The sequence below is a fragment of the Dermatophagoides pteronyssinus genome, unplaced genomic scaffold, assembly GCF_027571235.1.
Source record: "Dermatophagoides pteronyssinus isolate colony J.1.1.1.1 unplaced genomic scaffold, Derpt_VIB-CSIC_2022.12 sq0020, whole genome shotgun sequence".
NCBI lineage: Eukaryota > Metazoa > Arthropoda > Arachnida > Sarcoptiformes > Pyroglyphidae > Dermatophagoides > Dermatophagoides pteronyssinus.
This window is the reverse complement of record NW_027461544.1, coordinates 181,070-203,973: the sequence shown is the minus strand read 5'-3', so window position 1 is coordinate 203,973 and position 22,904 is coordinate 181,070. Positions and strand designations below refer to the sequence as shown.

Sequence of the window (22,904 nt, the reverse complement as noted above, 5' to 3'; positions counted from 1 at the left end):
AAGGGATGCAGAACGTGAAGTTCTTGAAAATTCAAACATCGTTATAATAAGAGCCAATAACGATGACAATTCTATCCCTGAATGTAAGTAAAAACTATAAAAAATTATTATAAATTTGATAATTAAGTGCTAATTTTATCATTCGTGTGTTTAGATCAAAACAAAACGGGATTTTTTACCCGTATTTTAAACATTTTCAGATGCTGCTATAAATCCGAATAGCCATTTTTAAATATAATTATGATATATATTTTCGGATTAAAATTTTCAATAAAAAAATTCATATTTGAATTTCTAAAACTCGGTTGAGCCAGAAAAGCTGCTTGCGTTGATTGAAAGTGATTTTATATAATTTTAATTTATTGATATTAAAGCTGTTATTAAAATTATCATGATTGTTAATTAAATTTGTTTCAATTGAATTTAATTAAATAAAAATAAATCTAATTCGTATACCAAAGTTTTGTGGCAATGATGTCCAGGCATCCAAATAGTTTAAATTAGCCTTCATCATGACAACATCAGGTGATATATTTCAAATTGTTCAAACTTGACCAACCTAATCATGGTCATGTGTTTTTATTTCGTCTCTAGACAAAAAAGTTAAAAGTTTGATTATTGGTTGAACCTAAGTCGACGACCATGAAAGGAAAGTTGACACAATGGTTTTAAAAAGGAGTAGAAGCGAATTTTTTATAAGAACACAGAACACTCTCAATGTTTTCCAATCGTGTTGTTGTTTGTTTTTTCTATGTTGTAAGGGTAGAGAAATCTTTAAATAAAATTAAAAGATTAATCGATTTAATTTTCAAAGAAAATTTGCCATCAACAATTAACAAATAAATGGTATAAAATAGTAAATAGTTTTAATGGATAAAAATCAATTGGGGACTCTCCGTGTATCGATTTTTTTATTATTGAATCATTAAAAATCAAACAATACAAAAAATCGAAATGGCAAACTTTGTGGAAATGAATGATCTTGAAAAGGGAATGAACAACAACAATGATGCAAATCGAAACCAAACTCACAATAATCATTATAATTTTTATGAGTGTAAGTAAAACATAAAACTAAATAAGCATAATACTGATCATGTTTTCAATATTGTATTTCTAAACTAATACAGTTTTGGATGAAATAGACTTGAAAGAAATGAAGGAAGAAGAAGCATTAAATAATAAGAAAAAAAGTATTTTCAATCGTGCGGCATATTTTATTATGGAATGGATTTTAAAAGCTTTGCTGAGACTTGCCGATTGTTGTCGATGAGTGAAACAATAATAATAGTTTGAATTTGCAAAAAAAATTTATCAAAATGTCAGAATATGGTTTTGAAATTGAATTGAATAAATGAATGAATTCTTTTAAATATTCTATAATGTTACAAATAAAAACAATTTTTCATTATTATGTTCATTTGTTATTATGATAATTATGATATTTATCGTTAATCAATTATTTTAATTTTTTTGTTGCCGATAAAACATTAACATGATTAAATTAATTCTTATTTTTTAAAAATAGAATTAATAAAAACGATATTTTTTCAGTGTTAATTAATTTTTTTAATTATAAAATGGTAAAAATTATGGTTAGTAATTGTGTTAGTTTCTTTTAATGAAATTAAATTAAAAAGTTGAAAATTTGATTAAAAATTTGGAAAAAATTAGCATTTAACAATTAACAAATAAATCATATAAAATTGTAAATAGTTTTGGTAAAAGAAATCAACGCCGATAAACGTGCCATCACGCTATCTGATTTCGCTTCCTAATCGAATCTCTCAATCTCTTATTACAAAAATGCAAACCATTAATAATAAAGTCGTTGAAACACGAAGCAACGACATTGAAATGAATGTTGTTGGACAAAAACAAACAAATGGAGAAAAAAACAAGAATAATTTCTTCCCATGTAAGTGTTTAGACTAATTATAATATGAATTTAATGATAAAAAATATCCTATTGTTCAATCATTTAAATAGATAATTCTGAAGAAAGCATTTCGATTCAACCGGCCAAAAAAAGTCTAATTACTCGTATATTTTATAGTATTGCTCGAATAATTTTTAATGTTTTAATTCGATTGGCAGAATGTTGCCGTTAATAATCAAATCTCAAAAAATAATCATGGAAAACATGATGATATCAGTTGAAATTTTTCATTTTAAATAATTTTTTTTAAATAAAATTTTCTTAAATTCTATTCCTAATTATCAAATGAAAATGCCTATAGTACGTTTCATTGATTCGATTGGCTGAATGTTGTCGTTGAATTTTTTTTCAAATAAATAAATAAAATTTTCATTATGAGTCATTTGCTTGCCAAGTCATTTATGAGTCATTTATGAATCAAATTCACTTTATACTGATGATAATTTGATAAAAGTGAGCACACGTGTTTTGTTTTTCTCAATTTTCATATCTCCATTTTTCCTCATTCTATCTTATCTCCATCATCAACAAATTAATAAAGTGAAATTTGTTTAGATTAATTTTATAGTGTTTTGTTGAAAAACAATTTTTAAAAATAACGAAGGAATCATATAAATTTGTAAAAAGTTTCCGCAAATAAAAATTATTTATACAATACTCTCTCTTTTCTCTTTTTTCATTGAATCAAATTTTTCAATAAAAAAGATAAATCTATCGAATCTAAATTACAAACAAAACAGAAAAACTAACAAAATGCGTTTTCTGACAAAAGCAATTGTTCACAGCCAACCCGAAAATGATGAGACTGGTGAAAAAATTGAAAGGCAAAACATTGTCAATCCAGTCCTTAATGTTTTGAACACTTCGGATTTGGAACCAGAATTGGGTAGAAAACCTGATCATTATATCGATGATATTGAAGAAATTGAAGATTTAAATTGTTATGATGATGATGACAATATTGATGATGATAATGAACAAGTATCAATGCTACCACCATCATTTCCAGCAAGGACGGGTGATTTTCGCTACGTATTTTACCGTCGATCTCATAATGACGATAAATATAAATATTTAAAATTAGTCTTGCAATTCGTCATTACCATGATTTTAATAATCTTTTTCTTTTGGCTTGCTAATATGGCAAAATTGAATAAGAGTCATAATCGATCAAATATTACAAATAATAATAACACATTTGATAATGATAGTAATCATAACTAATAAGTTAATAAATAAGTAACAATAAGTAACAAATAAGTTTTTCAATTTTATTCTGTAAATATTTATTTACTGTGTTTAAAGCAACTCCGGATAGGAGCAGTAATGAAGTTGTACTCATTTTTTTGATCAACAAAACAATAAAGTGAAATAAATAAAAATAAAAATAATTCTATAGTGTTTCACTAAGAAACAAATGACAAAGGAATCATATAAATTTGTAAAAAGTTTTAGCTAATGAAAATAACTTTTGAAATACTCTAATTCATATCTATTGAATCACAAGTTTTTCACAAAATTTTTTTTTTATTGAATCAAACAAATTTACAAAAAAATGCGTTTTTCAGTAAAAGCAATCGTTCACAACGATGCCGAAAATGAGACTGGTGAAAATATTGAAATGAATAACATTGTCAATCCAGTCGATAATGTTATGAACACTTCGGCTGTGGAAACAGAATTGGCAAGAGAAGTTGATCATCGCACAGATGATATTGAAATTGAAGATCTAACGTGTTATGATGATGATACCTATAATGAATGCAATGAATTCATTTATGATGATGATGATGAACAGGTGTTAATGCCACCACCACCACCGCCACCATCTCCAGCAGGACCGAGTGATCATCGCTACGTCTTTTATCGTCAAGATGCATCATGTAATGATTGTCGAACTCCTCGACGACTTTTTGATGATGTTGAAAATAATGGCGATAATCGATCACCAATAATTAGACGTCGGCCTGCATACTTATATCGCCGACCTCATCCTGGCCGTTATAATGAAAAGGATGATGATAAATATGAATTTTTCAAATTAATGTTCCAATTTGCAATAACCATCATTTTAATTTACTTTTTCTATTGGTTATTTGATATGGCAGGATTGGATAAAAAAACTAGCCGAAAAAATATTACAAATATTATTAATAATACATTTGATAATAGTAGCGATCATAACTAATAATTATAGTGAAGCAAAATAAATAGATTATTATGTTTATTAGAATTAAATTTTGTTTTTTTAAAACATATAAATTTGTAAAAATTTTCAATCGATTTCATTGAATACACATTATCTGAAATTGTTTTGAATCATAAATTTAACATAAATATTACAATTCACAATAATGAATCCCTACACTAAAATCAGCAATAATTTCATTGAAAATTTGGATCAAATTCAAATTCTAAATATTTAACCTTAACGATTTTCATATTATAAATATTGATAATGATTCTAATGAATCTATCATCGACTTTAACGATGAAAATAATGACAATCTTAATTGTCTAATGAACTTTTGGCAATATATACTGAAATTTTTCAAATAATATTAATAATGCCAATTGATTCAATTTCGTGAAACATCCACAAAATGGACAAATTCCTCAATGACGAAAAGAATCGAAAAAATCAATTCAATAACAATAAACCAAATGGAGAAATTTAAGATTATTATGTTTATTTGATTAAATTTTGATTTCGACTAAAACTAGCAAAATTGTTGACAACAATCATCATAGGAAACATAAATTTGTGAAAAATTTAAGCAATCGATTTCATCGATTACACTCCATAGATTTGCTTTGAATTGATTGAATAATAATTTCACATAAATATATCACAATTGAAAATATGGATCCATATCTTAAAAACAGCGATAATTTCGCTGATAATTTCGATCGAATCGAATATCCAAACATTAACTTAAATGATTTTTATACTATAGAAATTGACAATGATTCGAATGAATCTAAAATCGATGTTGATGATGAAAATAATGACAATCGCAATTGTCTAATTGTATTCTGGCAATACATGATGAAAATTTTCAAATGATATTGAAACATGTATTGATGCCAATTTAATTTTATTAACGAATGGACAGCAAAATTAACAATAATAACGAAAATTATCAAAAAAATTCAACGGCAATAACAATAAAAGTAATGGAGTAATTTTAATTAGATTAAATTAAATTACAAAATTTATTTTTTTTTTTTTTTTTGAATAAAATTCTTTAAATTAAAAATTAACAAATTATTTTTCACTTATTCTTTTCATTGCTATCTCAAATTGTATTGCAGTTACGGGCTAGGAATTTGAAACAACAATATCACGCAATTTCAATAAAACCATTAAAAATAATGAAAACGAAGAAAATAATCAATAAATAAATTTAATAAATAAATAAATTGTTTTGTCATCAATTTTTATAAGCTAGTGAATTTCTGGATGTATCTCATTATGATTTATCAATTGATTTTGAACGAATTTTTTAACAATTTATGTGGCCCAGGTGAAGAATTTCAAGAATCAATACCATGCAACAAAAATAGATCAATTAAACATGAAGATAATGGAGTGAATAATTGAAATAATTAGAATACATTCTAATAAAATTTAATAAAATTTTCATTTTACAATTCTGTTTTTTTTACAAATTCACTTTGATTCTATCTATCAACTATGTATGCCAGTCAGTGGTCTTAGTAAGTAAAATAAATCAATTAACTTGAATAAAAAGGATTTGACAGGTAGAGAAAGAAAATAAAGGGTTAAGAAAAGAGAAAAAATCATTTCCTCATCAACAATATCATTGTCACTGACAACCAACCAACATTTTACGATTGACAATGATCTTGGTTCGTTTCTCGTTTTGGTGAAAAAAATGTCTATTGTTGTCAAATAACAAAAAAAGTTTCACGACGGGGGCAATAGATATCGATTATCGAAATGCAAAAAAAACGTACAATTTCAAAATCGATCGATCTTATCGATCTGATCATATCAATGAAATAAAATTTTTCTTTTATATTCACAAACACACAGTATGTGATGCCTAGAATCTGTTTCGGTTGAAATTTTCGAAAAAAATTTCATTGCATAATTTCTTTGGTCAAAAAAAATTTCACGTTTTGACACTCAATCTCAACCAAAACAAAACGACAACTTAATTCAAAATTCAATTCAACCAACCACAACCGCATCATCATTCGGATGACATTATATAACAAATTTTTCACAAAAAAATATGATTTATTATGATGATGATGATTAACACACATTATTTTTCATCTGTAAAAACACACTCTCTCTCTCTCTCCGTTCATCATAATCATCATCATGTATTTTTCACTCGCGAGCTTAATTCTCACCAGTTTTTGAGCAACACTTTTACCATTGCTTTCTACCGGCATATAATGACTCAATTAATCTAGTCGGCTTTGATGAATGAAAAAAAAATTACTTTTGAAAATAAAAATGAAACGGAAGCTTTTTTTCTGTTGTTGTCTTTGTTGAATGAATTTGAATAATGGATTTGTTGTTTGTTTGGTTTGGTTATGACCTCCCCCCTCCAGAAAAAAAACTTGACTTTTTTCCACTAAAATGAAATGAAATGAATGATGATGTAAATGATTTTTTTTTCAAATGTGTCGCGCTGGTTCAAACAAATGTTGTTTGTTATTTGAAAATCCTCAACACATAAGTGACACATGATGAACTATATTTTCAATATAGTCTTTACAGTTTTTGCGACAAATCGTCAAATATAACATGGTTCCATAATAATAATCACCAACAGAAGAAAAAAACCTAATTATATTAATGGACATTTTTGCTAAGTTTATGTTAAGTGTATGTACCATACATTTTAACAACAACAACAAGGACCATTATCGGTTATGATGATGATGATGATGATTATCTAACCAAAAAAAGCAGAAAAACACATTGTGTTTGACACGAACAAATGTTTTGTCAATTGTCATATTGGGGCATTGAATTTTTTTTGCTTTAATAGCGCGCGGAGGGTTTATAAAAATCCGGATTATGAAATCAACAACAATGAAGCTATTCACATTGATAATAATCGGTCTAAACTAACTACTGGTATTGTTGTTGATTTAGTTTAGTTTGGTTTGGTGGTTTGGTAGTTTGATCGCGTCACAAAAAGAAGCTTATCGTTTTCGTCCAGTCAGTCAGTCAGCCATTCATTCATCCATTCAAGCTGCGGCTGATAATATCCACACAAACATTTTCCACACAAATGGGGAGTGAAAGTTTCCAGAAAAAAAGAAATGAAAAAATAGAAAAATTCTTCTCTGTAAAGTTGTAATCTGAAACTTTTTCATCATTCGTTGCAAAAACAACGACAAAAAAAAGGATAATGATTATTGTAAAAATGTGTTTCACATATACTGGTGGTGGTGATATGTGATCATTATTCAATTTTCTCTCTGGGTCCAGCTTGTCTTGTTTTGTAATATTCAGTTAGAGTTTGACAGATGAACTCTTTGGTCTCAAATTACCTTAAATGTCGACAATGATTTTTTGGTGGTTGTGGCTAAATTCAAATTCATTGAAGATTTTCAGACCTTGTTTCTAGACCTGAAAATTGAATGAAATTCAATACCGATCGGATACAGATCTGATATCGGAAAAAATCGTGTTTTTTTTTTTGTTTTTGGTTTGTTTAAATGAACAAAAAAAACCAGCCATAAAGGATTGTGATCCATCAATTATATCGGGAATTGTGAATTGATCATTGTTGTTATTATTGTTGTTGTGTAACCATTTTTGCTGTTAACAAACACCAATTTTTTCGCATAAAAACGATATACCATCATTGCGCGATAAATAACACACTATTCATTCGATTTTTTTTAGGCTATAAACATATCTATGTTAATGTTTTGTTGTTTGTTATTGTTGTTATTTGTTATTATCGATATTTTTGTATTCTATTCTTGATTCACATCTATGTGAAATCAAAGAGTTGTTTTTTCTTTTTGTTTTGCCTTTAGGGGGCATTCTTCACATATATTATATCCACCAACATTTAAACAGCAAAATCTCACGCACAAAACAAGAAAACCCAGCAAAATTTGTTGTTGTTGTTGATTATAGCATCTGTAACATAAGAAAAAAATTGTTTTTGAAAAGTTTTTGTCTGGCGAAAAAATATTTTCCATAAACAACAACTTTTTTTCTAACCCTTTACTTTCTTTTCATAAAGCGGTCATAATTTTCAAAGTGTTTTTTTTCGATCACATGATCGATATAATTATTCGGTGATGGTTTTTTGTTGTTGTCGAAAAACCATATGAATTTTTTTGCACTTTCTTACTGAACTTTGATTTATCAATCTCCATACACAGAAAACATCTTGCATTTCTTTTTTTTTGCCCGGAAAAAATTATATAACAACAACGCCTAAACGATGCTATGGATACCAAAAGAAACTTGATTGTGATTTTGGCTCACATGGTTCTTCGGAAAAACAAAAACAAAAAAACTGATCTGTGAAAATTATCATTGATGGCAACGGCGGCATCGGTGTCGGCATCAATGATTGTTCTTTAAAAGAAATGATGATAATTTGATGGTGGTAGTATCGGGAATTTTAACCCTTTGACTCTGTGTGCGTGTGATGATGACCTTTTTCAATGATGTAATGTAATGTGATGATACCCTTCTCGATGACCTTTTCTTTGTTCAAAATTTATTGGTTTTTTAGTTTTTTTTTGTTTTAAATTTTTTTCCCATTAAAATTTTTGTTGAAAAAAAACCTGGAAAAATTCAAATAAATTTTTACAAAAGAATTTTTCCCAATATATAGTCATTACTTACACCGTTGTATTTATTGATGTCAACAACAACATAAATGAAAATAAGCATGCGGGCGTCAACCTTTGCGGCATAAACCTATTGATTAGAAAGAAAAAAATAGAGAAAAAAAGAAAGAAATCCAAACAAACGCCCATCATCATCATCATTATAATCATCATATAGTAAACAAACAGGAGAGGCTTATGGTTCATTATGTGTGTGTGTGTGTTTTTGTGCACTGCATTGATGCATTATATAGACGTGGATGATGAAGATCATTATTATATAGTGAAAAAATGATCATTGAGAAAAAATTAATCATTTTCATTGCACACACACAAACACACAAGGCGCTATATAAATTGATTTTTTTCAGTTTTGGTTGGGTGCAATATTGCTATATTTCCATTGTTTGAATGTATCCAAAAATTTTAGGTTTCTTCTTTTTTTTCGAAGATAAAGTTATCAGATTTGTTTGAAATTTAATCAATTTTGCTTCCTTTTGTCGTTGAAAAACGAAACGAAACGATAATAAATCATTTTTTGGGTTTGATTATTGTGCGAAAAATTATTTTTATATTTTTGATTTTTTACATTAACATTATCCTCATTCATTTTATTCATCGTGTTGGTGTTGGATGGATGATAATAAAGATATTTTTTTCATTGAATTTTTCGTTGCATGTTTACATTGTTTCTTTTGTTTGTTTGGGTTTATTTGTTTGTCTTTTTACCTGTTATAATTTTTGTTGTTCGTTGTTCGTTACATCTGACATGTTGTTGTTGTTGTTTTGAATAAATTATCCATTCATCTTAACAAACAAACAACAACGAAAAAAAGATTTCGTGACTTTGAATAAAAAAAAAAGATTATGATGTTGATGATGATGATGATGAATAAGGAAAATAAAACACAGGTAACCATTCTTTTGGGTTTCTGATGTTTTGTCCATCATTTTCATCTGCTTTTTTTTTGGTTATCTTTGCATAGTGATACTTTTCTGCTGTTGTTCAATCCGATGATAAAACCTGAGATAACCTGATGATGTTCGATTGATTTTTCACTTTGTTTGTTTAACATAGTGCGATTTTTTTTTTGGATCAAACAAAAAAAAAATTGTTTGGATTTTTTCGCATTATTTATTCATAGCTTGTTGTTGTTACCATCATCATTTGATGATTTGTTTTTTTTTGCGATGATCGCGAAATTAACATAATTTTTTGACGCTGATGTTTGGCACGCACACACACTTTATCATAATCATTTCACCAAATAATGATGTTGATGATTGGTTGGCTGACAGCAGCAGTGTTTTGTGACCCAGGTATTTTTTTTTTCTTTGGCCATGGTCCATCAAATCAAAAAACTTGCTGTTTTTGTGTGTGTGTGTGTTTTGAATTTATAATTATCATCATTTTTTCTTATGTAAAAAGGAAAGATTATCGGTTTGTCGGTTGTCATTTCACCATTGGATTTTTTGTTAATGTTTTTTTTTCCATATGAAAATAATGTGAATGACTTTTGGTTTTTCTTTTTTCAATCCTGGAACACATTCATATAACAAAAGTATTGATTGTTTGTTTTGTTTTTCTGTGTGTGTGAAATGAAAAATGATCTTTTTTTTCAAAAAAGCTGAAAATTTGTTGGAAGAATTTACATTTTTTTCTGGTTTTTGTTTTTTGAATAAAATCTGGTTACCAAAAACAAAGCGACCATTCATTGTTTATTTTTTTTATCAATGATGATCATGATGTGAATTTATCATTAATTTTACCAAACCACAAAATACACAAACACTGGCCATTGGTCATTCATTCAATTTGAACTTTTAAAACTAAATTTTAAGATTTTAATTAAATTCTTGCATTCAATTCAATTTTTGCAACAAAAAAAATGTTTCAAATGCACGTGTGTGATTGGCAACAATCAAAGCAAAACAAAACTTTTTGTACGCGAAAATTGTCTTGTCTTGTGATTAAGATTTTGTTTCTTTGGCATTTTTTGTTTGTTTTGTTTGTCGAAATAAAAATAAATAAACAAATGTACCTGGCACCACCACCAAACACTATACATAGGTTCTTTTGTTCTTTTTTTTACCAAACCAAACCAATCGATCATCAATCAAATCAAAAAAAAAAATTATTCAATTCTTGACAACCAATTGGCAAATTTAACAATGTTTTTTTCTTTGTTGTTCAATTTGATGATGTCAATATGATAATTTTCTTTTCGGAATTTTGTTTTTCGCTTATTTTAATCAAAAAAATTTTTCTTTTATTTTCTCTCCGTTTACAGATTGCACATCCAAACAAAGCAAACAAAAACAAATATTCTTTTCTCTGGTCTGGATCGATAATAACAAATATCGATAGTATCGTCATCTATTGATCGATTGATTGATTGATTGTTTTTGGGGCAAAAACAAACGCAACAAGTCTTTTATTTGATGATGATTATGAAAAATTAATGATTTTTTATCATCAGTTTTATGGAAAAAAAATTGTTGAAATTCACATTCAATTTTCAACTTTAAATCCATCGATTTTTCCCGATATTTATTGATCAACTTTGTTTTTTACAAAATGGAACCACATTTTGGTAAGTTTTTTTTCTCATATATTTTCGCAATTCTGAAATTCATGAAAATCAATAAATCAGAGACATGTATCAGAGGATTTTGCTATCATATTTGTCAGCAAGCAAAGAATTGAAACAAAAATCAAATAAAATTTAATTAGCAAACATTCATTCGTGATTTTCCAATTCGAACATCATCATCGATTGATTAATTTTTTTTTCTCTCGAAAAATTCACTGATATCCGATCCGTGTTCAAACATTGAAAACACACACATAGAGAAAATGTCTTAATTATCGCTTTAGGAAGAATGAAGAAGATGATGCCTAAGCAAGACAATTTTTATAACACGATTTTTTTTAATTCGTAAAACGAACAAACACGAATCTTGTTCATGAATGTAAAAGGAATAGGAATTTGGCTTCTTGATTTCTTCATTTTCTTCTTCTTCACTTTAATCTCTTCTCTCTTTCGCTTTTTGATAATAACATCATCATCATTTCAAGCTTTCACTATCATCATCATCATCATGGTTAGGATTTGGAGAAATTTTTTCTCCTTAGTCATGTTTTTTTTCTGCTTTCTTTTCATTCGTGGATATTCTATCTATCCATTCATCATCATCATCATTCCCTGATGATAATGTTGATCACTCACTCTGGCTCTCTCTGTGTGTGATTATGAATTGAAAATACAATTTTGGAAGAATTTTTTTCAAAAAGACGAAGCGAAAAGAGGAGAAAAAATCGATCGAATCGATGTGAGAGGTGAAAACGAAGAAGAAGAAATGAAAAGGTGAAAACGATCAAGGTGAAGAGAGCGAAAAAAAGTTTCGTCGATTTTGGCGAACCAGGTGGTTGACTGATGGCCATGGTGAATGCTGATGGTGGTGGTGGTCATTCAAGTCGATGACCAAAACAACAACAAGCTCAACAACCTTACCTTTATCTTTTCTTCAAGCTTATCCTCATCGTCATCATCATCATTTTCCAATTGATGATGATGGGCCACATCTTTATTTTATTTTTTGGCCATAATAAAGAAGAAAATCAAATCAAAATCTATCTCGACTGAGCCGAGCGAGAGAGAGATTTTGATTTTGATTTTCTCGTTTCGTTCAAAATTCGAAGGGTCGTGATATGTTTGGTTGTTTTTAGGTTGTTGTTGTTAATTTTGCTTCGAGAAATTTTTTTTTCTTTTCTCTGTCGATTCGAGAGTGAAGATAAATAAATTAGTTGGGAGATTTTTTCAATGTTTTTTTTTCGTTTTCGCTTGTTGATTTATGTGAAAGTTTGAATTTAGAAAGCAACAACAACAATTTTTTTTTTTTGATTTTCTTCATTCGTCTTTATTAATATTTGGATAGAAGCCATCATCATCATCATCATCATCATGATTGGGCTCTTCATGGCTTCATGGTAGTAATCAAGAAAGATGATGATGATCAAGATGATGATTTTTTTCTGGATGATGTCTTTATTATCATTGAAAGTTTTCATTATTTTTTCAAATGTTTTAAGAAAAGTTTTTTCACCAAAATTTTTCCAATTTTCATTAGGTTTGCCATTCAATAATGGAACTGCAACAGGTCAAACATCCGCAGCAGCAGCCGCATCTACTTCAGCAGCATTTCCAACATTAGTATTACCAATCGATCAACGTACACATGAAGGTATGTGATAATGAATTTTATGTTTTTTTCTTTAAAATAGGATTACCTTTCAAAAGCCCTTAAGGCTTTTTTTGTAGATTAATTTTTTTTCCGTTTCGTTTTTTAATTACCTGACCTGTGTGTGTTAATTACTTTATTGCGAATCGAGAATTTTAATTGAGATGTTAATAATTTTTCGTTTTATTTTTTAATTAAGGACGCTATAACCTATGGTCATCATTATCGGCTGTACCGCATCATCCTATTCATCATCATCATAATCAACATACGATGAATGGTATGCAAACATCATCATCACCAACGACGCCACCAGCACCGGCAACAGCAGCTGCAGCTGCGGCATCAGTTGCTTATGCAGCAGCAGCTGCATCGGCAGCCGCTGCTGTTAGTCGTTTATCACCTTATGATCATCCGCATCCGCCGCATCCACATGGATCATTTTATCCATCACCATTTCATCATTCGCATCATACGGCTGCGGCAGCAGCCGCTGCTGCTGCTGCAGCACATCATAATCATCTAAATCATCATTTACATCCGGCTGCATTAAATCATCATACAAATTCTGCTGCGGTAGCAGCAGCGGCCGCTGCAGCCGCTGCATCAAGTCCAACAGCATTATCACTTCGTGGCCTATCAAGTCCAGGTAAATTTTTCAATTAATTAATTAATTAAGTAATAAAATCAAAAAACGAAAACAGAAAAATTCATGCCTATGTTTTTTCAATTAATTAATTAAAATCGAAAGAAACAAAACGAAACGAAAAACTCCACCTTTGTTACTTTCTTTACATTGGTTGTTTTGTTTTGGTTTGGTGAATCCGGATTTTAAGGGGAGCGGTAGATGTCTTTCTTATCTCAGAAAAGTTGCACGTTTTTTTCAATTCAAAAAATGTTGCCCTAGTTTTTTGCATTCATCTCAGAAATACCACACCTCTATCCTTCTTTGTTTTTTGTTTTTTGTGAATTTAATTAGAAGAAAAATTTAAAAATTCTTTTTGAAAAATTTCCAAATCACAGTGTTGCACGAATTGTATTTATGTGTGTTTGAAAATGTCCATCCAAAATGTCAACAACAGCCAGAACCAATTTTCATTTTTTTGATCTGACCTAATCTTAAATAGTGATATTGGCTGATTGATTGATTGATTGAAATGTACAAATTATGATATCAAAAAAATGATAAAAGAGAGAGAGAGAGAGAGAGAGAGAGAGTGATGAATAGCGAAGAAGATGATGATGTGCTTGATGTGCTTCAAACAATATTCAATATTTTTTGTTTGACAGGTATCATCATCATCACCAAGGTGGAGTTTTTCTTTTTCCCTGTTGCCAGTCTTCATCACATCATGGTTGTGATGATGATGATGATGATGTCCATCATTATCATGTCTTGTTTAGAAGAAGAAAGAAGGAACAAAAAAAAACTTTAGTGGTGATTGGTCTGGTCAATCACCAACCAACCAACCAAACAATCATTGAGAAAAAATAAAGATAATTGAAAAAAGTCGATTGGAATTTCAATTTCAAAGAAAAATGAAATTATCATCATGTCAAAAAACGAAATGAAATGGAAATGAGATCAAAATTGGCCATGAATGAATGAATGATGATTGGAATGATTACATCACCATTCCACATATAAGGTGCTTTTGAAAGGAAATTGACTGAATAAAATGATCGATAAGAAGAATTGTGGGTCGTCGTCGTCGTCATAGTCATTTGACAATCATCGATAAATCTTATCATTCGATTCGCAATTCTCTATTCGTTGTTGTCGGTATGAGTCAAAAAAAAGAAAAGAAAATTGTCTTTTTCCTGTTTATGTTTTGTTTTGCTGTTCAGAATTCTTATTTGGTCTTGCTTTGTTTCATGGCAAAAACCACAAAAACCAAACCTAATAATTTCGGAACGAATTTTGTGAAGTTTTTTTTCCATCAGCCGGTCAAGCATCACCGATGATGATGATGATGATGACAATCGGTTGATATTTTGATTTTTGATCAGAAAAAAAGCAATTAAATAAATTATACATCATAATTCTCTATCTCTAAACTCAAAAAAGCCAAACAAAAACAAAAAAATGGTGATAATGAATAAAGTTTGTTGTTTGTCATAAATCTTTAATGATAATCTTGCAATTTTTCTGTTGACGACGTTAATGTCTTTGGTGGCAGTGGTCAACATGGTAATTTTTCCAGTTTTTTTTTGATTTCAAAGTTCAAAAAGTTGTTATCGGTTGTTGCAAACCAATAAATCTCTCTCTCTCTTTTTTGGTGAATCTTTTTTTTTAATTTCTTCATGATTCTCTACCATATTAAGAGGAATTTATCATAATCTGATAATAATTTGAATTGATTTTTTTTCAATTTTATTGTCATAATTTTCAAATGATTTTTTCAAGAAAATCAACTACACAGGTCAAGATGAATGTCAAATGCGAAATTCTTTTCTTTCTTTATTTTTTTTATTTGATAAGTATTTTTTTCCATTAAACGACTATGATAATTTCTTAATCAGATAAACAACCAAAAAAAGCCAAAAAAGTCTTGAATAAGTTAATTTTATGATTGGCGATACTTGCAAACAAACTTTTTTTTTTTGGTTTTTTATTTAGTTCAGAGAGCAATGAAATTATTATTCAATTTAATGATTTTGACAATTGACATTTTCACTGACTGATGGCTGACGATCAAAAAGATTGATTGAATGATTAAGATCAACATCATTACACCTTGTGGACATTTTGGTGTCTATAAAAAAAACCTGTGTTTTTTTTCGTTTCGTTTTTCTCTGGCTGGTAGGTTGGTTGATCTGATGCAAATTAATTGACTGATAATTTGCAAAAGTCGTTAATTTTAATTGCGAATTTCCAAAAAAAAACTTCACTTAGGAAACTTTTTTCTTATCACCACAATTTCATTAATTATTCAATTCATTTGATTGATTGATTGATTAATTCTCGTTTTTCATTCATTTTTCTTTATAGAATTAGCAATGTCACCGACATTCAATACGGATTACCTTCAACAAATGAGCTTATTAAATCAACGTATGGCAGCATCGATGGCAGCATTATCTGGTCAAACACCACCATCATCATCATCAACACTATCATCATCATCATCATCGTCTTCGTCATCATCGTCATCAACCGGATCTGGAATCAACGAAACTGCCGCAACAACAACAGCCGCAGCTGTACAAGCAGCTGCTGCAGCAGCATTTTTAAATAATCAAGCTGCAGCAGTTGCAGCAGCTGTGGCTGCTGCATCCGCATCCGTAGATTCATCAACGATTACAAATGGAACGACGACGACAACAACAACAACAACAACAGCATCGACAACAACAACAACGGCAACACCATCATCCTTATTTCGTACACCAAGTTCAACATCATCATCACATCCGATTCATTCGTTGACAACCAATCGTAAACGTGCATTAAGTTCAGCATCATCATCATATGATCAAATGTTTGATATAAATTCAATGATACGTTTTTCACCAAATTCATTGATGACATCGTTTATCAATAATCATCATAATCATCATGGATCTCGTTCATCATCAGCTGCATCTGGTTCATATGGTCATCTAAGTGCAGGTAAACAAAAAAGAAATTTATTGATTTTTTTTTTGCAAATTCTATGTTTTAATTTACGATGAAACATCGGGTGTGTCGACAACTGGTGGTGGTGGTATGTTGTCTGCACCAAGCATTTTCATCATCATTGATCGTTCGATCGATGATTTTTGTTTTTTGTTAAGATCCGAATAATCAACAGAGTTTCAGTGTTCATGCTGTGATGTTTTTTGTTGTTGTTGTTGTTGAAATTCTATTCAACCAACATCATCATCATCGCCATGTGATACTATGATGAGGATGTTATGTTTTGTTGAAGAAGTTTTTTTCTCATACCATAGCGAGAACCAAAATTGATTTGTCGACATTTTTTTTTTTTTGATGATGTTCAAGTTGTTGTTGTCATAATCACCCAATAGTCAGTCAGTCATTCGTATAAAGTCAGTCCACTGTCAGTACATTTCAGGTTTAATGATCTCAATTTTCCATGATGACAGGCAAGCAATGATAAAAATGATGATGATGATGGGAATGTATATTCAAGCAAGAAAAAAAGTGAAATTTAATCTAGATGATGCTAAGAGTAGCAGAAAAATATTCATATTATATGATGATGATGATGATAATGACAATGATATGAATATCATGATGATAATGTTCATAGATTTTACCTTGTATGTTTCAATGATGTTAATGTTTCTTTGTCGGTCAATAATTTATCGATTAAAGAATTTCTTTTTCTTGGTTGATTTGAACAAGGTCAAAGGACGATTTGTTTTTTTTCGTTTGTTTGTTTGTTGTTATCATTGAATGGAAACTAATTTGGTTATTTTGAATGTTGACCAATGTTGATAGGATCATTTGTTTGATTGAAGAAAAAAAATATAGATGTTTATCATTGGAATTGAATTGATAGGCGATAAATAGTCACTTAGTTTTCTGTTTAATAAGAAAATTCAACTTATGGAAAAAAACACAAACATTGAAGGATAATCCAATTCTGGAAATCACGCATCATTTTGAAAAAATATGATGATAATGATTGATTTGCATGTTGTCAATTATCAATTGTTTGCCATTTGCGTGTCAACACAAAAAATTCTTGGATAATAATCTTTATTTTGTTTTGTTACATTTTTGTTTTCTTTTCAAAGGTACATTAAGTCCGGCATTTGGATTAACATCATCAACATCAGCAGCAGCATTGGCAGCCGCAGCCGCCAATCAAACAATGTTATCATCATCATCAACAACTAGTCATCATCATTTACATCATTTGATGCGTTCACCAATACTTAGTAATTCACCATTATTATATCATCATTATTCAACAAGTCCATCAGCAGCAGCAGCTGCTGCTGCACATCATCATCTTTTGAATCAAGCAGCAGCAGCAGCCGCATCAACTTCACCATTCCATTTTAATCCATTTCAACATCATTTATCCAATTTACATTTGCAACAATATTCAAATCAACAACAACAACAATCATCAACAACATTATGTACACCACCACCATCATTGATTCAACCACCGCCGCCAACATTGAATTCAATGACGACGACAAAGCAACAATCAAATGATCTCTCAACTTCGACATCGACGGCAACAACGACTACAACAATAAATCGTGAAACAGCATCGAATGTTGTATCATCAACTGTGGTTGATTTTGATGATAAAAATCGTTTATCAAATAATCATAATAATCATAATTCAACGAAAATATCGAAACGAACGGATATTGATGTTGGCCATAATCATCATAATCACCATAGTCATACAAAACAATTAACAACGACAACAACACAATCATCTTCATCAACAATGATGATGATTGATGATAATCTTGATCATAATTTGGATGATTGTATTGATTTTATTGAAACCAATTGTTATTGGAATGATTGCCGACAAGAATTTCAAACACAAGATAATTTAGTTAAACATATTATTTCCGATCATATTCATACAAATAAAAAAGTATTCATTTGTCATTGGAAAGATTGTTCACGGGAACAAAAACCATTTAAAGCACAATATATGTTAGTTGTACATATGCGTAGACATACGGGTGAAAAACCACATAAATGTACATTTGAAGGTAAGAAATATTCAATATCTTTATTGTCATTTGCATTTTCACTAAATATTTATCATTTTTAATTATCGAAATAGGATGTACAAAAGCATATTCACGATTGGAAAATCTGAAAACACATTTACGATCGCATACAGGTGAAAAACCATATGTTTGTGAATATCCAACATGTCAGAAAGCATTTTCAAATGCATCGGATCGTGCAAAACATCAAAATCGTACGCATTCAAATGAAAAACCATATGCATGTCGTGTACCTGGTTGTTCGAAAAAATATACTGATCCATCATCATTACGTAAACATGTTAAAACTGTTCATGGTGCTGAAGTTTATGCAACAAAAAAACATAAAGGTCTTGGTCATAATTTGATCAATAATAATGGTGATTCGATTATCAATGGGGGTACTGATCATCAAATCGATAATAAAAGTATTAAAAGTAATAACAGTAATGGTAAAAAATGTTCCAATAAATTTATTGTTCGGGCTGAAATCAACAATGATAATGGTGGTTCGAATGGTTCGAATCATGGTGGATCAATATCATTGAATAATCATCATCAACGATTATCAATGAATGATGGTGGTAATTCACCATATAAATCATCACCATCGAATGGTGATAATTTTTCACCATCAAGCAATTCATCGAATGGTTCTGGTTCAGGTATGATTTTCATAACAAAATTGAATTTGGAATTCGTAATTGATTTTTTTCTCTATTTATTTCATTACCAGGCGGTTATGGATCATCGCCACCACAAAATGCGCAAGATTCGTTGGAAAATCAACCAAGCTATGGTAATTATTCGAATGATAATTCTCCGGGTATGTTTATCGATGCACCAATCAGTGATAATGCTGTTTCAACAACAACAATAACAGCATCAACATGTCATAATGGTAATGGTTTCGATACCGAATGGATTGTTCCGACAACAGCAACAAACAACAGTGATTGTGGATATGGTGATAATGATAATGGTGTTGTTGGTGGTGGTTTTATTCATAACCACCAACAATCAACAGGAGCAAATTATTCGAATTTTGAAATCGAAGATCAATCCGGTATGATTATCACTGTAAATGGCTCCGATCCAATTGGTCAACCACGTTCGAAAAGTGTTTTCAAAAATAATTTCAAAGCATTCAAAAGTGGATTGAAAACAGCTGCAACATGGCTGCCAAATATGTTTAACAAATCAAATCGTCATCGTCATAATGATCAACAACAATATGATCACCAATCAAAGACAACAAAATCATCGAAAACAAAATTATCACGAAATGATAGTATTAGTTCAAGTTTACATTCAAATTCATATTATAGTTCAGTATTAGGATCAGAAAATTCAAATTCACAATATACAAATAATTCTTATTCAACTAATGGTAGTCAACAGCAACAACAATCATATGGACAACAACAACAACGTTATTCTGGATCATCTGGTGGAACAGCAACAATAACTCAACAACAACAGCAATCAAGTCAACAAACATCAATTAATCGTTGTAATTCATATGATCCAATATCGATTGATGGATCATCACGTCGTTCATCGGAAGCAAGTTTAAATTCGATTGCCGCAGCTACTATGTCGTGTAATCATAATCGTTCACAACAACTTAATCATCATCAGCCACAAAACGAACCAAAACATCTGAAGCAAACTGACAATCTTGTCATTCAACCACAATCATTAGCATTAAGTCATGATCAACAATATGCGGCAATTTTGCCACCACCGCAGCCATTACCGCTACCTCCATCTAATATGATCGTACCATTTTCACCGCCATCATCATCATCAATATCGTCGTCGGCCATTAATCAAAATGAAACAGCGGCTCAACAACGATCATTAACCACATCGAATACGGCCACTGCCACGACGACCGCCACCGTAGCTGATGAACCGATTATATTTCCCGATGAAATGGTAAATATCATCAACCATTCAGCATTGAATTTTAATTATCTTTTTTTTGTTTTTTTCATAATAGGTTCAATATCTTGAAACGGAAATTATCAAAGAAGAAATGGTTACCGAAAATGGACCACAATTGGTGACAGCTTCAATGGTAATGTCACCTGGAACACCAATGTCAGTTATGTCACCTGGTGGTTGTTCCACTGTTTCAATGTTATCATCACCTCGATCAGTTCAAACGGTTATTGCTAATAATGATGTGCCATCATCAAACACCCAACAACAACCTCCATCAGCTGTTCCACCTCAGCAACAATCATCGACGATTACCGCAACGATCAAAGTTGAAGAAACAAATCAATCCTCTTCGATACAAGCAATGCAACAACCGCAATCAACGAATTGGCCGGCAACAAATCCATCAGTATCGAATCAATTACCAAACAAACCGGTCGTTAATAATGGTCATGGTCAACCGATTAATAACAACAACAATTTGCAATTAGTAAATATGCAACAAAATTTCTATCAAAATGGACCATTAACATCACCGGTTCATTCGGTTCCTTGTCCGCAACAACAGCCACAACAACAACCTGTTGCAAACAATTGGAATGCATCAAACTATCAAGGTAATTTGATTGGATTTTTTAATTTAAAATCAAAAAATTAATTAATTTTCAAACCATGAATCAAAAAGTAGGTAATGTTCCTCAACAACAATCACAGCCAGGTTATGTTAGACCGACCAATTGGCAACAACAACAGCAACAATTTTCATCATATAATTCATCAATGAGAAATATTCCACAACAACAACAGCGACAATGGAATCCATCTAATCAACAACAACAACAACGTAATACGGCGCCATATCAACAACAGCAATATTATGGTTATGGCCAAAATCCGCAGCATTATAATAATCCACAACCGATAATGAATAACGGTTATTCAACACAGACATTGAATAATAACAATCAATTTAATCAATGGAATACGAATTACAACAACAACAACAATTATCAAATTCAACAACAATCAACGGAAAAGAAACCATCACCACCACCTTATCCAACGATTCCGGATGCTAACAATACGAATTTTTCAATGACAAATTATTCCTGTTATCCAAATAATGATGTAACCATTGCATCATATGATCATCAATCAACAGCAACGATGCTTCCACCATCATCATCATCATCTCAACTTGATAACAATAATAATAATAATTCTGTACAACAACAAACATCAACGCTGCCATCGTATGGTCAACAATTACATCGAACACAACAATCATCATCGGCAATGTCATGTCGTTCAATATCATCAACATCATCAAATATGATGATTAACGATATGAATTCGACGATGAATACATTTTTTGAGGAAAATCGTTTTCTAAAAATTTCACTTAATTAATTGTAATATTGATCAATTTTGTTTGTATGTTTTGTTCACTGTATCAAATCTGTATGATGAAATTTTCTGTATAAAATCTGATTTTTTTTATGTAAAATTTATTTTTTTCAATTGTCGAATTTTCATTTTTTACTTACAATTTTTCAACGAAAACTTTCATTCAAAATTAAGGTGAAAGCGTTCGTATTGTTTATCATTATCATTATTACTTATTACTTATTTATTTGATTAATAAATTGAAATTAAATTTTTTTTTATTTCAAACAAAATAATTCATATACGTGTAAAATTGATGACCATGACTATGACTATGATTCATAGTTCAGTGAGGTTAGGTTGATGACCATGACTATGACTATGATTCATAGTTCAGTGAGGTTAGGTTGATGACCATGACTATGACTAAGATTCATAGTTGAGTGAGGTTAGGTTGATGACCATGACTATGACTATGATTCATAGTTGAGTGAGGTTAGGTTGATGACCATGACTATGACTATGATTCATAGTTGAGTGAGGTTAGGTTGATGACCATGACTATGACTATGATTCATAGTTCAGTGAGGTTAGGTTGATGACCATGACTATGACTAAGATTCATAGTTGAGTGAGGTTAGGTTGATGACCATGACTATGACTATGATTCATAGTTGAGTGAGGTTAGGTTGATGACCATGACTATGACTATGATTCATAGTTGAGTGAGGTTAGGTTGATGACCATGACTATGACTATGACTATGATTCATAGTTGAGTGAGGTTAGGTTAGGTTGTAAGTAGAATAATTTTTTAAATAAAATTTTTTAAAAAAAATTAAATTTTC

The 22,904-nt window shown here is 30.2% G+C and overlaps 1 protein-coding gene and 2 long non-coding RNA genes across 5 annotated transcripts; all 3 read left to right on the top strand.

Annotated features, from left to right (window-relative positions):
* Positions 1-874: 874 nt before the first annotated feature.
* On the top strand, positions 875-1,414 carry LOC142645747 (uncharacterized). Its single transcript, XR_012846805.1, has 2 exons — positions 875-1,057; positions 1,131-1,414. It is a non-coding gene; the product is annotated as an uncharacterized LOC142645747 (long non-coding RNA).
* Positions 1,415-1,735: 321 nt separating this feature from the next.
* LOC142645751 (uncharacterized) lies at positions 1,736-2,210 on the top strand. The gene is made up of 2 exons (XR_012846809.1): positions 1,736-1,918; positions 1,990-2,210. It is a non-coding gene; the product is annotated as an uncharacterized LOC142645751 (long non-coding RNA).
* An 8,866-nt stretch (positions 2,211-11,076) lies between these two features.
* ci (transcriptional activator cubitus interruptus) lies at positions 11,077-22,333 on the top strand. Of its 3 annotated transcripts, none has more exons than XM_075822788.1 (9): positions 11,077-11,379; positions 12,917-13,030; positions 13,227-13,676; positions 16,020-16,640; positions 17,774-18,724; positions 18,799-19,389; positions 19,461-20,665; positions 20,730-21,288; positions 21,360-22,333. In XM_075822788.1, the coding sequence occupies exons 1-9, from the start codon at positions 11,364-11,366 to the stop codon at positions 22,079-22,081; spliced, it is 5,229 nt and encodes a 1,742-aa protein (XP_075678903.1). In that variant the 5' UTR covers positions 11,077-11,363; the 3' UTR covers positions 22,082-22,333. The 3 variants fall into 3 exon arrangements, with proteins under 3 accessions (XP_075678903.1, XP_027202409.2, XP_075678904.1); XM_027346608.2 differs by having other exon boundaries at positions 21,357-22,333; XM_075822789.1 differs by lacking the exon at positions 11,077-11,379 and adding an exon at positions 12,660-12,776 and having other exon boundaries at positions 21,357-22,333.
* Positions 22,334-22,904: the final 571 nt, after the last annotated feature.